Source organism: Natator depressus, chromosome 4, assembly GCF_965152275.1.
Source record: "Natator depressus isolate rNatDep1 chromosome 4, rNatDep2.hap1, whole genome shotgun sequence".
Taxonomy (NCBI): Eukaryota; Metazoa; Chordata; order Testudines; family Cheloniidae; genus Natator; species Natator depressus.
In genome coordinates this window covers 95,157,277-95,174,448 of record NC_134237.1, presented here as the reverse complement: position 1 = coordinate 95,174,448, position 17,172 = coordinate 95,157,277, and the positions used below count along the sequence as shown (strand labels likewise).

The window sequence follows — 17,172 nt, the reverse complement described above, 5'->3', positions numbered from 1 at the left end:
CCAAGCCAGCCCTTCCATGCTGCCCAGCCTGCGCCGCCTGCGGCTCTGGCAGTGATTAAAAGGACCTGGGACTACAGCCGCTGCTGTGGTAGCAGCAGTGGCCAGGAGCCCCACGTCCTTTTAAATTGCCACGCCCCGGGGCAGCTGCCCCTTTTGCCCCTCTTGTCGGTAGCTTTGGCCGGGGAGTGGGGGGCGATGTTAAAGCACTTCTGTGGCAGCACTTTAATGTCAGCTGTGTACAGGCCGGTACCGGCAGCCACTCCTTATTGGTATGCTGTACCAGCTCACTTCCACCTCTGCCGTTAGATTAGATACTTACTTAATTTTTGTGCTCTATGCTCCCCACTTCCCACCAAACCTTCCAAGCATGAGTTGTTCCTTGCTGTGTTTAGTTTTGTGCTTAGACCTTGCATCTCCTCCTCCCACTCTAGACTCTGAATATGTCCAGATTCCACTGATTCAAGCGTGAGCACTTGACTCATTCCTGAATCTAGAGATGTTAGTTTCCCTTAAATACTGCGATGTGTGTCTGTGTTTTTGGGAGTCCAGCTTGACACCTTGAAAATAGCCTGATTTTCAGAAAGTGATGAACACAGCAGGCCCCTTGAAAATCAAGCACCTTTAAGGTATCTCAAGGTAGGCACCTAACATCCTTAGCTGCTTTTAAAAATCTTGGTCATAATTTTTAAAGAAGGTGACAGGGCCCAACACCACACAGTTAGCATGAAAAAACAGACTCCCCCACATGCTTTCAAGAGCTGGTGCATCTCTTAGCTCCACAAGGCTGTTTATTCGCGGAAAAATCTACTTGCTCCTCATGAGCTTAGTACAACTCCCCCTGAAGAGCATTTGAAATGACATGGGTTAAGATTCTCTCCACCATTCTGACCCCTTTACACAAGGTAAAAGGGACAAACCAGCGTAAGTCTTTAAAATTCCTGGATCCAGCTGAGGGAGAAATCTCCTGGCACAGGAACGAGGATGACAGCTATAGGCTGGCTTCTGAGGACCCACAAACAAGCTCCTGTATAGGCTGTGCACCAGAGGCAGGGCTAGACTAAAACATATATAGTAGCTTTCTCCTACCACCCTTTCTTTATTTTAAAAAGGTAGGAAAACCTCCCACCCCCAGCAGCTAGCAAAACCAACATTACAAAAGTGCTATTACATACAGGAACACCTGCCCTCTTAAGTCATGGAAGGCACCATGCACTCAGCCTTGTACCCCAGTAGCAACACTACATAATACCTATATAGGTTTCAGAGTAGCAGCCATGTTAGTCTGTATTCGCAAAAAGAAAAGGAGTACTTGTGGCACCTTAGAGACTAACCAATTTATCTGAGCATAAGCTTTGGTGAGCTACAGCTCACTTCATTGGATATACATCACCTATATACTTCAGTGTAATCTCACATTCAGTGTTGTTTACTATCTCTATTAAAACCTTAAGTACTGCTGTCTTTAACCCTTAGAATGATGAACCAGAAACCATATGGTATAGCCCACCAGATACAATGTAAACAAATACCTAGATAAATTCCAGAAATGATAGTGATACTGGAGCTTTCTAAATATAACTCTTTTATTTTATGTCAGGCAGAATGTAAGCACTAACAGTCTCAAGGTGTCTCATTTCTTCACTTCCCTTAGCAAAAAAGAAAAAAAAAATCAAAGGATAATATTGATTGGAATTTTGCAATCCTAATACACAGCAATTTTTCATTCATTTTAATCCTATAATCCGATTCCAGACCTGAAGTTGTATTTACTGTTTGCATTTTAATCACCATGGTCCCAATTGATGAAGCAGTTACTCACTCTTTATGCATCCTTGTTGCAAGGGGACAAAATATGAAAACAACTGAAATGGGATTAAACACTGTACAATTTTTTTTCTAAAAGATAGGAAAATATATATTTTGACGTTTCAAATTAAATGTTGGAATACCGTATTGTACATTAAAATCAGTAAAGATCAAATCTACAATATACTCCAACAAATATTTTTATAAAATTATAGTGCATTTGCCATACTCAATATGACAATTGCTCAAAGTGTAAAGGAAATAAGAGTATTGGCTTAATTTTGAATTTAGTATCTGATCTAGTACAACTTCACCAAATATGGAAAAATATTTAAAATTTTCATCCATTCTTAATATTATAAAAATGAAAGTTTAGAAGAGAATAATGAGTTTTCATTCTAGTATTTTATGATGGAAAAAACACACAGGTCTGCCCATTTAGCACATATTGCAGCAATCAGTATTTTAGCTTTTGCAGACTGCAGTTAGAAATGAAAGCACTGTGCAAAGTTTATCATCACTTAGAAATGGATAAGTTTGTTTTTTTCATATGAACGCTATTGAATAACACCGATCCGTGATTCTTAATTGATATAATGTGAAATATATATATGTTTCCCAAGAAGTGTTCTGCTGAAATGATTGCACAGAATTAAAATTGGATCAATAGTTATCCTAGTATTACTTTAGCTCTACCTTAAGCCTCACTAACCCTGTAATTCTATTACACCAGATTCTCCCAGTCTTTACTCTTGCAAAGCTCCCTTTGACTTCAACAGGAGTTTTGTCCACAGTGAGGATTTGCCAGATCAGGCCCATAAAATACTAATAGATCATGATCAGACAATTAAAAGAATGACAGTTCCGAGCTGAACTATTTCACTTACGAGTGAGGTGTCTGAAACTCAACAAGACCAGACAGTTCCTTAGACACATAAGCAGAACTACTATCTAGATGAGAAGGTGGATGTAATATCTGCTTCCTCTACACCAGAAGTTCCCAAACTTCATTGGTTCATATACCACCTTAAAATTTTTTGTGAAGTGAGTTGGTGGAATATCACTGTCGTCACATCCCAAATTGTGTTATGTTTACCCCAGTGGTAACTTCTGGGGTTTTTCTTCAGTGTAGAGGATGGATGGTCTTAGGATCAAAATACTGAACTGTGACTAAGCAGATCTGGATTTAGTTCCTAGCTCTGCCACAGACCTCCTATGTGACCTTGGCCAAGTTGCTTAGGGTAAGATTTTTCAAAGCTATGGGGGATTTGGATGCCCAATTCCCATTTGGTTCCTATTAACTTCTAATGGTTTTGGAGGGCCAAAACCCTTAGTGATTTTGAAATTGCCAACCTTAGTGCTTCGGTTCTCTCATGTACAAAATGGGGATAATGAATATTTTTCTCTTTGTTGGGTACTTAGATTGTAAGATCCCTGCGACAGGGACGGTCGCTTGCAATGTGTTTGTACAATGTTGAGCACAATAAGGATTTAATGGAGATTGGGTTTCTAATAAATACTAAGCTATTCTTAGATTCTCAGGTAGCAGCAGTGTGACTTTTTTCTACCTATATCTGGCTAGGAGTTCACGGTCTTCTCAGATAGAGACCTTGCCACAGTTACCTATGCCTGTCTCTCTGACCCAGGGCCTTTGTTACCTCCCAGTTGGATTTGCTGAAAAATGACCTACAAAGCGTCTACTAAAACACAGCTAGTAAAGAGTGCAGCAATCTGCTTGCGTAATAGTGGTCTACGTATTGAGCATAGAATATCTATGAATCAGTCAAAAGCCAGGATGATGCAGCTGTAGAGAGGAGGTTTGTACGATGATCAGAACCCAAGCCATGTAGGGATATATAGATTAAGATCATCACTTTTAACTTCACCTAAAAACTAACTGGGATGTTCTAGGTAATAATCCTAAATTTTGAACACTAGGTTACTGACAGTATAGTAGTCTCACAGTGACAATTGACTCTGCAATTCACTTCGTCTATTGGTCCAACAAAACACTTATACCTTGCAGTGTGCCCTGAAATTCAGTAAATCTATTCACTCAGGAAAGGCCTGAGTAAGTGGGGTGGCGATGATGATGATCTTGTTAGAGTAAGTGTGCCCAAGGATTATTAATACAAATTTTTGGCTTGATTTTGACAGTTTATGAGGAGAAAACATGATTTTGGCAATTAACTGATCTTTAACTATTCATGGTAAATAGGCCCAATGGCCTGTGATGGAATGTTAGATGGGTATCTGGCTGGTGAATCTTGCCCACATGCTCAGGGTTCAACTGATTGCCATATTTGGGATCGGGAAGGAATTTTCCTCCAGAGCAGATTGGAAGGGGCCCTGTGGGTTTTTCGCCTTCCTCTGCAGCATGGGGCATGTGTCACTTGCTGGAGGATTCTCTGCACCTTGAAGTCTTTAAACCATGATTTGAGGACTTCAATAGCTCAGACATAGGTGAGAGGTTTATTGCAGGAGTGGGTGGGCGAGATTCGGTGGCCTGCATTGTGCAGGAGTTCAGACTAGATGATCATAATGGTCCCTTCAGACCTGAATATCAGAGTCTATCTATGAGTCTGAGTTGTGACTAAGACTGGATAAAGGCAACCCAAGACTCTAGATATACCCCAATACAGGGCCCCACCTCTGTGCAGTGGTCTGGTGACTGGGGGTGGAAGGGATCCTCTACTTCCCAAGAGAGGCAAGAATGGCAGCAAAGGGCCATTCTCTTACCCTGGGAGCAGCAGCAGGGCTTCCCTCTCCTTGGGGCCAGTAGGTGAGAGTGGAACCCCTCACCCCTTGGAATCTGCAGCTTGGCCTCCCCAGTACTCATCCGGCAGCCAGAGTGTATTAAACGAGGCCCACTGCACTCTTCTCCTGATGCACAGGTCAAGTCTACCAGGAAAATGAGTATTTACATGTCAGCCACCTCTCTGTAAACGCACACCTTTTTTTACTAGTGTAGCCAGGATGGTGCTGGCAGTCATCTGCCAGGATGGTGCTGGCAGTCCCTACTCTCAGCAGTAGAGCTTGGACTTAACACTACATAGAGATGTGTGGACCAGCTTACATCTTAGCCTGAAACAATAGCTCTGTCTGCAAACTCAGGCAGACATCACTGCATTGGTTATACTCTGTTCATGTTTTCAAGATTTTCTTCAGAGCCATAAGAACTATAGACATTTTTAAATGAAAGCTGAACTTCTAATATAATTTCTCTCCAGGATGCAGGGTCCTAAACATAGGCCTACAAGGCCTGTGCCTTAATCTGGCCCCACTTGTGACCACCACTCCCTTTGTACTGGGTTCTTCTTGCTTAGCTCATAAAGTGTACAACTATGGAGGCTGTGTTCTGCACGCCTGTGTGGCTAGCTGCATGAAAGGTATGGCGTGGATGAGCAGGCAATGAGGCAAGAGCTCAACAGTGCTGAACTCTGCAAACAGCATTCTTATTCTGTGGGGGTGGGGTGTGTGGAATTGAAGTCAATGGCAAAATTTAGGAGCAGACCCTAAATACTTGTATGATTCAATAATATAGCAGAAAGTCCAAACTTCTGCTTCTCAAAGGATATGACTTCTGCGCAGAACATTCTGTTGTAAATAAGCCCTTGTACATTTATTTACCAAACAGTTATACATATCTTCTAGAGTATTCCACTTCTGTAGAGAAATCATAAGTATCATGTTTGTTAGTAGCTGCTTGACTGTGTTCCATAAGACAGTGAAATAATACTGTTAAATTTAAATTCTCTACTTCTTCCTCTATAAAACTATGATCTAGTGGCATGGGTTATGGAGTTTGTTCAAAGTGGTTTATTCTCAGACTATATATAGAGGATTAACCTTGTTTGCTACTTCCCTAAAATCTCTACAAATTTTAGCATATTACCAATGTGTTAGTTAAACTGGAGAGAAAATAGGCATTAAAACATAGCCATATAGTCTATTAACTAGACTATCCTGCTGTTTAGTAAAGAAATGTCCTCACATTTGTTACAAAGGCAAACATCAACATACCAAATCAGGATCCAATTTTTTAAAATAAATCAATGATGTGTCAAAAATTACCAGATGAGTGAATATACCCAATGTTATCAAAACCAGATGGTGCTTCCTAATCTTCCTCCTGTTCAGTCACACCCTGAATATTTTCTGGACCATCAGTATATAAAATAGGATGCTGCTATGTGTGATGCCAAACAAAAGCAATCATGCCTGCCAAGCACATACTATAACAGGCAGCATTTCAGCTCTGCTAGACAGAAAGTAATTAGAATGCTTTTAATGTCCAAAAGAATGATGCTGATAGGCTGCCACAGATGTGTAGATTTATGAATATTTATATGGTGGTTTATAGCTGACACTTTTATCAGTTGAAGAAGATAAAATATCTGCCTGACTCAGAAGCCTGACAGTCAGGTTAATAAAATCTCATTAAAGAGAATGACCTATGCAATTATATAGGATTTATTGTAATTCATTTTTGATTGTACTCTGCTTAAAGATGCAATTTCCCATTTCCTGATGCCAAATTTAGGTTGCATATCAAGATCTATGTAGGTTTTAACTCCAAACCACCACTAGAAGAAAGATATGCATTGACATCTTAGTATGTTACGCCTTTAGAGAAAAATTATTTTGATCTCCTGTTCCTCTCTACAGTGTGTGAAGATACTGCAAAGAAGCAAGAAGTCTATTTTTCTTTTTCTTAAATTATAGCCTCTTAACCACTCTATTATCTGCTTTCTATGACAAAAAGCCCAAGACCATTCTCCTTCCCTGATTTGCAAATTTCATTGACTCAAGTCACTGATGTCTTGGGAACCTGGAAGCTTTCTGCCTTGTGGTGTCTCTGTACATTGATGTGCAGAGGCAGAAATCTGAGGTGAGCACTTCTCTGAGACATCAAGATTAGCTTTTGAAAAAGCCCTCCCAGAAAAGGCATCAACAATCTTTGATGCAGCTTTTTCTGAGTGGGTTTCCTTCCGGGAACTAATCCCTGTGATGGCAAAAGGTTTAGGCAAGGCGTGAAAGGTTTGCTTCGCGGTCTTGAAATCAACAAGGGGAAAGAGGGAACCGCCCCTGCTTCCTAGCAGAGAGCGAAGGCTCGCTCTCCTTTCTGGGCAGGTTTCATGTGTGTTAGGTACCACCCTTAACTTCCCAAGGGGTGTGCAGGAACTTTAGTTATCAAGCGTGAGATAATTATGCCTCTGGCACCACATCCTCCCCATGCTGGCAGCACAGCCCCTCCGCTTGCTGGGGGGAGGCTGAGCCCTTTTCCCACAGGGGAGCAGCCGCCCCAAGTGGTGGGGGTAAAGCCTCATTTTGCAGGGTCTCTTCCCCCGCCCCCCCTTAGGTGCGCTCCCGACCCCCCTGGACGGGGGCGGCCCCCGTGTAGCCCCAGGCTGCAGGGTGACTGTCCCCCGGGAGGGAGCCCCCCCGCCGCCGCCGCCGCCTTCCCCCGGCGCTCGGCAGCCCGGCCGCCCGCCCCTCGGAAAGTGCCGCACGAAGTTGCCGAGAAGAGTTGGTACCTGCGCTCAGCTCCAGGCTGCTGCTGATGCCGCCCTCGCCGCTGGCCGCGGCCCCCGGCTGGCCGTGGCAGTAGCGGGCCGAGGAGGAGGAGGCTGCCTGGGGCCCCAGCGGCGCGGCGGGAGTCCTGGGGTGGCCCTGCGAGGCGGCTCGGGCGGGCCCGCCGGGGTAGGAGCCGGGCGCCGGCGGGTAGTGGTGCGGCTCGCTGCTGCTGGAGGCGGCGGGCGGGAAGGGCTGCCCCGCCGGCCGGAGGTGGGGGAGCTCCACCATGGTGGGTCTCTCGTAGCGCTTGGGCAGGGCTGGTCTCTTGCTGGGGAAGGTCTTGAGGACGCTGTAGGGGCTCCTCTGCCGGTAGAGCCTGGGGAGGCTCGGCCCCTCCTCTGCCGCCTGCATCTCCTCCTCCATCATCATCAGCATCCCGCCGCTCCGGCGGCGGCTCCCCGGCCCCCTTCCCGCCGGGGCTGCGTCTGCCGCCGCCGCCGCCGCCTGTCTCTGTGGCACGGCGGAGCCCGGTGCGCTGGGGTGCCGGGGTGATTGACAGGCGGCCGCGCCAATGCCTGGAGGGAGACGGGAGGCAAAGAGCAAGTGTTTAGGGTAATCGCTGCTAATGATAAGGGGGTAGGGGGGCGGGACTTGGCGCGGCCGCGAAGCCGGCGGCCGCCCCCTGCCTAGCCGCGGGGCGGGCTGCGCCCAGGCAGGTGGGCAAGGGCCGCGGGCGGGAGGCGCCTCCGCCGCGCCGGACCAGCCGCTTCCCAGCCCGGCCCCTGGCACAGCCCTGCGCGGGGCGGGCTGCAGCGCCTCTGGCTGTGCGGCGAGGCGAGCCGCAGAGCAGGAAGGAGAAGCGCCCCGGGGAGGGAGGTCACCGATTCCGCTGTGCCGCTGGGAGGATGCTGCCGCTCGCCCCGCCTCTGGCTCCCCTGCCGTGTAAACGGAACTTTGAGGAGATCCGAAGGGAGGGGCCCCGCAAGTTTGGCAAAGCTCGGCAGCGGCTGTGATTGTGGCTGCTGCTGCCCGGCTCCCGCTGCCTCTCCCGACGCTGAGCTCCGCTCCCTTCCCCTCTCTCCGTGCTGCTGGCGGCGTGTGGCTCAGGTTTGCACGCACAGGCACCTTGCAGGCTACCTCTGTGTCTAATTGCCATTCACCCCCCATCCCTCGCGCAGGCTGCCATCGCAGCCCGTGTTCCCATTTATTAGAGTTGAAATAAATAACGCCATAAATAAAAGTATTGGGGAGTTCAGGGACTGTCAGAGCTGATTAGGGCACAGAGGACATTTTCTTTCTTATTATGCAAAAGCATTTCATGGCGAAATAAAAGCGGTTTCACTGTAACTCATGCATGTCAGATTTCTAGGAATCCGAGTGATTAATTACATTTAACATTATTTGCAACACCCCTCTGTGTCTGCTTTTTGCAAACTGCTCAAAGGAGCCGGACACGTGGATGACTACCATCTCCTCTCAGCCCCAAACCGTTAGAGGGACAGTTAAGAAAGAACGATTTACCGGTGAAAGACAGGAAGAGAATGAGATGCAAGAGATAGACGTTTCTGAGAAATGGTGGGGATCTGGTTGAGAGGAGAGGCAGCTGAAATTGAATGATCTGTTGGAGAAAAATGAACGATAACAAACCGCTCATTCTTTCATGCGAGGCAATTTCATCTTTTGCATTAACATTTCCCTTCTTCTGTCCCACTCCTCTCCGGCTTCTGCTGCTCCAATTTCTCAGGATAACAAAAAACCCACTGTTTTTTTAGAGTAAAATTACAGAGCACTTTACTTAGATTTAAGGGAGGGATCAGTTCCCTATCATCACGTGGCTTTTGCTGCTACTTATTGTGGTCATCGCTCCCCCATTTCAGCCCTATTTATTTATTTATTTTATTTATATTGTTCTCAGTGAAATGAGAAATAATCCTCCTTACTGAAGTAATTAAAGCCTAAAATCTTAAGCCAATCTCATTTCTAAAAGTAGAGTAAACTTCTTAAAGCTGGACTTTTTATAGAGATAATAGGTTTTTTGACTAGCAGAATGACTCCATTCTTTGGGGCAGCCAGAAATGTCTAAATAAGGCTGCAGTTACAGTTGTTGCTGTTTTATTGCGTCAAAGTCAATCATATTTTGTTGTTTTCTGATAGACTGTGTTTTTGACCAAGTGTTTTTTATTTTTTTTATTTTTAATTCATTTTAGTATAATAGAAATAAAGCAATAGGAATAAAGTTTTCTAAGAATACTGATCTTCCACTTGGAAATGAAATGTTTTGATATCAAACTTCACCATTTCCATGCTGAAGCAAGATTAAAGGAGGGGCATGAACATGATCATTTGATAGAAAAATCTATAATCCGTGTGGTTAGCATCCTCTCTCCTCCCCTTTGCCTTGTCCCTTCTGACTGGCCTAATGCAGCCCTGATTTAAACACAAATCTTGAAAGCTGACAGTCTAGTACATTTGGGCTCTGATCCAATACTAATTGAAGTTAGTTGGGCCTTCTAATGACTTTAATAGGAGATGGTCTTGATCTGCTGAGCCACAGACCTTCAAAAAGGATGTTGATACATTGGAGAGGGTTCAGAGAAGAGCCATGTGAATGATTAAAAGGTTAGAAAACATGCCCTATAGTGAGAGACTCAAAGAGCTCAATCTGTTTAGCTTAACAAAGACAAACTGAAGGGGTGACTTGATTAGTCTATAAATATCTACATGGGGAACAAATATTTGATAATGGGCTCTTCAATCTGGCAGAAAAAGGTCTAACACAATCCAATGGCTGGAAGTTGAAGCTAGACAAATTCAGTCTGGAAACAAGGTGTAACTTTTTAACAGTGAGGGTAGTTAACCATTGGAATAATTTACCAACAGTCATGGTGGATTCTCCATCACTGGCCATTTTAAAATCAAGATTGGATGTTTTTCTAGAAGATCTTCAGTAGGGACTTTCTGGGGGAAGTTCTAGGACCTGTGTTATACAGCAGGTCAGATTAGATGATCACAATGGTCCCTTCTGGCCTTGGAATCTAGGATTGCTGCCAACCTCTCCTCCCACACCACCAGGAAGGTTTCTGAGTCACCACAATTCTCCTGGGTGCCCAGCCGCTGTCTCTTTGCGTTACACAGCTCCCTTTCCATGTCTGGAGCTTTTAATATTTAAGGAGTATTTCAATGTCCAATGGGTATTTTCGTGCTCCTCTTCACCCCTCATGGCCTTTCTTGCACAGACTGCTGTGTGAAATTACAGGGTCACTGAAGTGGTCTGGTGTTGCCTACCAGTACACAGTGGTAACAAACTCTCACATGTGAGCTTTTTAATGTACAGTTTCTTTTTTCCCCAAGATGTGCTTGTTTAGTTCATGGGTTTATTATTATTAATTATTATGACATTAACTTTACCAACTGGAATTTTTTCCAGTTGATATGGTGTTGGTGAAATGTGCTGGACTGTGAGCCTTAGGGAATGAAGTGCTTGCTCTCTTTAGCCCAGAACAGGTATAGCACTAGTAACTTCAGTTCAAGTTTCCCCACATTCATGAACATGCCTCAGCTCTGATCTGGAGAGAGCACTTCTAGATGGAAGAATTTTCCATGTTCATTCATCTTCAGTGTCCATTTGAGTCTCGGCTTTTCTGTTAAATTTAATAAAGAGGTGACAATTCATGCCAGTTGTGATTCTATTGATCTCATTTTATAGATTAATACTAATTTGCACCCATGTAAGGCCATTACAATAATTAAAATATACAATATCATATGAACTCAATAGCGAGGTTCAAATAAACACAGGCAGCCAACAGAGATGATGGAACAGTAGTGTTATGTGCTGTATTTATCTGTCTTTGGGTTTCCTGTAGTGCCCATCATGGTAGGATCAAAGTGCTTCCTCTGTACATCAGAAATGCATGCTGAGGTCCTTCCTGGTCTTCATGGAGCCTTCTGTTTTGTATCCCTTCTCTCATATAGGATATTCTTTTGGGGGTATACATCTGTATGTTTTGTTGTCATTATTTTATCCCTTTCCCTCTGGTTATGGTGCAAAAGCTGCTCAAAGAGGAGGATGGATGTAGGACCTTAAGTGTGGTTTACTTTGGATTAGTCTAACCTCACAAAGCTCCTTCCACAGCGGAAGCCCCTGGAGTGACCTCCAGCTATCACAATCTTTGCCCAGAGCTTTGTGAACTGCATGGGTCCAGAGGAACACAGTTAACTTGGTAGGTCATATAGGAGATATGGTCACTGATATAGCTGCACTGACCCAACTTTGAAGTTTAGGACCAAAGAGCTGAACTGACAACAGAAGCAGACTGGGTGTCACTGGAGGGATCAGAGTACAAGGGTGATGTGCTTGTATCAGTCTATCAAGGATGTGGGTTGCTGCATTCTATGCAGGCTAATGCTGGAGCCTCCCACTCTTGTAATAAACCCTAACCTCTGGTTGAGTTACTGAAGTCTTCAAATCACAAGTTAAAGACTTCAAGTTACAGAGAATCTACCATTTACACTAGTTTAAACCTGCAAGTGATCCATGCCCCATGTTGCAGAGGAAGGTGAAACCCCCCAGGGTCTCTGCCAGTGTGACCTGGGGCAAAAATTCCTTCCCAACTCCAAATATGGTGATCAGTTAGACCTTGAGCATGTAGGTAAGACCCACCAGCCAAGGACCTGGGAAAGAATTCTCTGTAGTAACTCAGCGCTCTCCCCATCTAGTGTCCCATCACTGGCTATTGAAAATATTTGCTGCTAGCAGTTGCAGATCATGTAGTCTTTGGATTATTATTATTTATTATTTAATATTTATGTTGTATATCTGCATCACAGCCCCATTTTCTAAGACACTGTGTGAATACATTTGAAGACATGGTTCTTGCCCTGATGCTCTTACAACATAAGAAATGATGAGTGCTCTTCAGGAGAAACAGAACGGACACAACCAACTAATTTCACATACGTCTCCAAGCAGCCTTCATACAATAATGACTTTCTGTCACTGTCATTTGGAGCAGACCCAGAAGTGAAAGGTTATGTATTCCATTACCAAACCATTGAAGCATGCTTTCCGCTATTTACTAACGGTGAGGATTTGGAATAGGTAACAGGAGTGATATTTTGAATGCGGGTATATGGAGGCCCTCATTACAGCAGCTTCTAATTAAGAAAAAGAGAAAAGATGGAAAGAAAGATTCCAGGAAAAGAAACACCAACACTGCAATGTATACCTTCCTCCTCGAAAATACTGTGAGGAGCATATTTGTCAGCAGATAGAAAAATACCCACTTTAGACATGGGCTATCAATCATCAACTACCCCTTCTTTAAAGGTGTTTAAAAGCACAGTACTCAAAGAGCAAGTCTGATTCATCTCCACCTTCTGAAGCCAGGGCTAAATCTCTCTCCTCCTACTTAAAGGAGCTGTTCTAATGCTAAGCAAGATTTGGGTCCCAAATGCCAATGCTGCTCCACACATTTGGAGCCCTGATGAGCAGAGATTGGCAACTCTTCCTTGTAATCGAAACCACTCTGCAAGCAGAGTAGCCAAAATTTGCTTCACTAAATATTTAACTGTAGCTAGTTAATTTAAGTTCAGCTCAGTTGCTCATGTTTATGAATAAAGAAACAAAATAGTGAAGCTCAAAAGGAAAAGATGACTGGGATTCAATATTTCAGCAGCTGTTGACAGGTAAATGTTATTTGAAGTGTGGGCATTCAAAACCAAAGGCCTGTGTTTATAAAAATGAGCCTAACAAGGAAATGAGATTGACACAGCAATTCTCTGTTTTTGTTGTCCCCTGAGGTTAGAGATTATGCAGTGCATGGTTCTGTTTTTAGCCTCTTTGTTGATTCAAACTGTGAGAGACTACACTGTGCATATTTGTCAAAGTTACACTCTGATCAAGTGACTCAGGAGTTTTTTGAGGAAGAACATGAACTGCTGTTCTCAGTTAAACCTTGAGCCGCGTTGTGTGTCAGAGACCGATCAGCCAAACTAAGTCACTGCTTTTCCTGGGTTCCACCTGGAAATGTTAGGTAGTAATGGAAATATATTATCTTGGTTATATTTTATTTTGAGACTGTGACCGTGGTACCGTGAGGTGCCACACTGAGAATGCTTCCTCAGGGCAAACTGCAAGGAATAGGGCAGACAAACCCCCAAACTGGTGGTTTATTCTATAATTAGATTCACCAAACCACTAACCAAACAGCTTCTGTAATACCACACTGGTTACCAAAAAGTCAAAATGCAGTCCCATTTAAGCAATCCAGACAGCCAAGCTGAATATAGTGAGAGATTACTAAAAATCTTATTTGCCATATATAAAATTCTACCAATCTCAAGGGACTGGACACACTGGCCACCAGATCAATCAATATTTCAGATCTCCCCCAAATACATGCTTATTAACTAAATACTTATTAATTACATTTAAGATTTATTAATCAAAAGAAAGAAGAGAGTTGCTATGGTTAAAAGATCAATATACATACAGATATGAGTAAAGTTCTTACGTCAGTTTCATAGCAGAGATGATGAGGCTGCTGAAGTAAAAAGTCCTTCTAGAGTCAATTTAAAAGGGTATAGTCCAATAGGCAGCCAATGTGCAGAGTTGGTTCAAGTTCTTCCATGAGTATTCAGTGGATCCAGAGTAAACCCGGAGACCTCAGTCTTGAGACTTAGACTTTCCCTGTCAAAGTTTAAACAGATCTGTGATAAAAAAGGATCAGGCCCAGGGCTTCCTTTACAGCTGAAGCAAAGGGGGTGCTGACAGGTAATTCCACCAGGAGGGCTTTGATGAAAGTAAGCGGACAGTTTGAGCTCTATTCAATGGGTCCTTTCTTAGACGATACATTCAAGCCGTCCAAATTACTAAAACAGTTCACTATGTAGAATTACAAGGTTCAAAGAGAAATGAGGACAACAGAATACAGTAGTGAAGCATTATGAGACAGAAACAGAAGCTTAGCATCTACAAGCTAATTAGATCACATTATTAAACTTCTAACAAGATATAGGTAAACATGGACAAAATATATTTAGTATCTACCCTTTGATTCTCTAACAATACAGGCATACATATTAAAATTTCTAGTCTACTTAACATGAATTTGATAACTATCTATGAGGAATGGCCCTTTTTATCATATCATACTCTTCTAATATGTCCTTAAGGGTTGTTTTCAGGTCACTCAGCCTCCTGGTTGCTTAACCCTCATTGGCTCAGCGTTAGAGAGACCTATTGGAATAATTCTTAATGACTGATTGGCTTCAAAATATTTTGTTTGTTTCTAATTAGTGTAAGATTGCTGAGGGGATTGGAGGCGTAAAGAAGTAAATATTTCCATGCTATATGTGTGCCTTAACAAAACTGTAACTCACTGAATACTTGGGTTGAGTAAATAAAAGGAGGGAAGAATAATGGAGGGGAAGTATCATATATATTAAAAAGGGTCATATTGTGTAAAATGAAAAGTACAGTGCTCTCTGAGGACTGGAAGATGGATAAATGAATTATTTAAAAATAGTCAAGTGAGATACAGGAAAAAGTGATGGCTTTGACACCAAATGTGGGGAAAATATTAATATTTTAAGGAATCAAATTGCGAACACATGGAAAAGCTCATTTTAATTAAAGACAGCTAACTTAAAGCAGGTTGGAAAAAGGAGAAAATAGTATCTCATGCTCAGCTCTTTGAATTTTTGATAGTTTATATCATGGAAAAATAACAGGGATACAAGTAGGATAATATACTCAGATCTTCAGTGAGCATTTAAAAAGTATCACTATCAGGGTTTAAGTGGCTCTGTGAGTTAATACTCTAGCTTTATCTGTGGAAGCTTAGGTTCGCCTGTTGATTAGACCACAGGTTTGGTCATGAAAACCAGAGTTATTACCTTCATTATCAGAGATGAATAAAAGGGGTTCAGTTCTAGAACAGGAAAAAATGGTCATGGTGCATTAAAACTTGCTAAAGAGTAGAGAACAAAAGTTTAAAACTATATAGATGTTTTGATATTTTGCAGTGAAGTGTTACATTAAACTTAGATCCTATACATAACAGTACTTGTGCAGAACTAGTCAGATTTCGTCAAGCAAACTGTGCAAGCTAATTGCAGTTAAGACCCAGGAGGAAGGGAGAAAAAAAATTGCTTCCCTAAACTCATTTAGGGGAAGAATTTGAATGGTGCCTCAAACTCTACAATAGATAGATGATCATCCATCCACTCCACATTCAGAAAATGGAACCTCAATGTAATTAACAATGAAATGAAAGAACTAGGTCTGATACATGCCTGGAGAGACACCAATGCCAAAAGCACAGGAATGGTAGCTGCTTCTTTATTTTAGATGCACTTTACTCCAGAATAGACCTCTTTCTCAGCCTTAAATAAGACCAACTAGATGTTCAAGAACGTAACATCTTGCCTTTGTTTCCCATAGATCACTCTTCCATTTTCCTTTCACTGCAACCAACCATTGAACCATACACTAAATCATGACAATTTAACAGCTTATTCTTAGATGTACTTTTCACAGAGATGAAATAAAAGACTTCCTGTATATTAATAACCCTGTAGAAGTAGCATGGGTAATCCTGTGGGAAACCTAAAACTATCCTCAGGGGCACAATAATTGCCTTCACTTCAGAAAAGAAAAAGCAATAGACAAAAACCAGTTAAATCTCTGAAGGCCATAGTTGTACACTGAGAAGTACAGCACAAAATGATCCAGTCAGGAGAGGCGCTAAAAATCTCTAGCACACACGAGAACTGAACAATACATTAAAATAAAAAACATAAACTGACAGTACAAAAATGTGAAACCACATGGGAATAGGGCAAGAAGACAACTGTGGGTCCAAATGAGGAACAAATGCTGTTACCCTGCAAATATTGACATCCTGCAAACTGAGGCCTATAAACATGGCCATAACAAGTTTCACAAGATTAAACAAAGATGTAAAATCTTGTTTGTTCATTGGTGAGCACATAGATAGTCTTCTCGCAGAAGAGTCTGAGCCCTCTGGACAGGGGTGAATTTAATCCAGGGGAAATACAACTATTATGATGAAACAATACTATTAATAATTATATACTATGCATTTTATTATCATTTTATTTAATTAAATATAAATAACATGACAGAAAAACTGTAATATGTGTCTTTATGGATGTCTCAGGATTCTAACAATATCATAAACATTCAGGCTTCCCTCTTGTGGTTACTATACTATCATTGGAACCTCTTGATGTTGCTGGAATTATCCAGTGTCTTAATGACTTTTCTATTATATTCTGTTTCTTTGCTAAATGGCAGTTGGTTTAAGCTTTAAAATGGAGGGACAGGTCCTTGTTCACTGAAGTCAGTGGAGCTGACAATTTCTTTGCCCCAGAGTATCTTTAATTTTAAAAGGAAATCATACATTATTTTTCACCTTTGAGATGACAGAAGAAATCTGCTATCCTTGGTCCAGAGTCTGCAACTCTTATTTGGAGCAAAAGGTATTAGAATCTGGGTCACTTATATTGGTGTAAATCAGGAGTAATATTTAAAGGTGGTCCATCAAAACACTTTTTCAAACAAATGTCTTTTCAAGTAAACTTATGTCCCCCTAAAAATTAATTTTCATAAAAAATTGTTTAAGATTAATTTTCCTTTTTTTGATTGAAAACTCCAAAATTTTGACAAAAAACTAAGTTATCATAATTTTGGGGTGGGATCAGATCGATTAACAATGTTTTCAGTCGAATTATTCCTGATTTATACCCATTTAACAGAGAGCAGAATTTTTTCTAAAATCTTTAAGATGATGTTGGGCAAATTATGATGAGATATTTCAGGAC

The 17,172-nt window shown here is 42.2% G+C and overlaps 1 protein-coding gene across 2 annotated transcripts in view; it reads right to left on the bottom strand.

Annotated features, from left to right (window-relative positions):
- Positions 1-7,922, bottom strand: part of BEND4 (BEN domain containing 4) — a 35,513-nt gene extending 27,591 nt beyond the window's left edge. For both annotated transcript variants that reach the window (XM_074950102.1, XM_074950103.1), the window contains exon 1: positions 7,344-7,922. In XM_074950102.1, coding sequence (XP_074806203.1) covers positions 7,344-7,758 — 415 coding nt within the window. In that variant the 5' untranslated portion in view covers positions 7,759-7,922. The remainder of the gene's footprint in view (positions 1-7,343) is intronic.
- Positions 7,923-17,172: the final 9,250 nt, after the last annotated feature.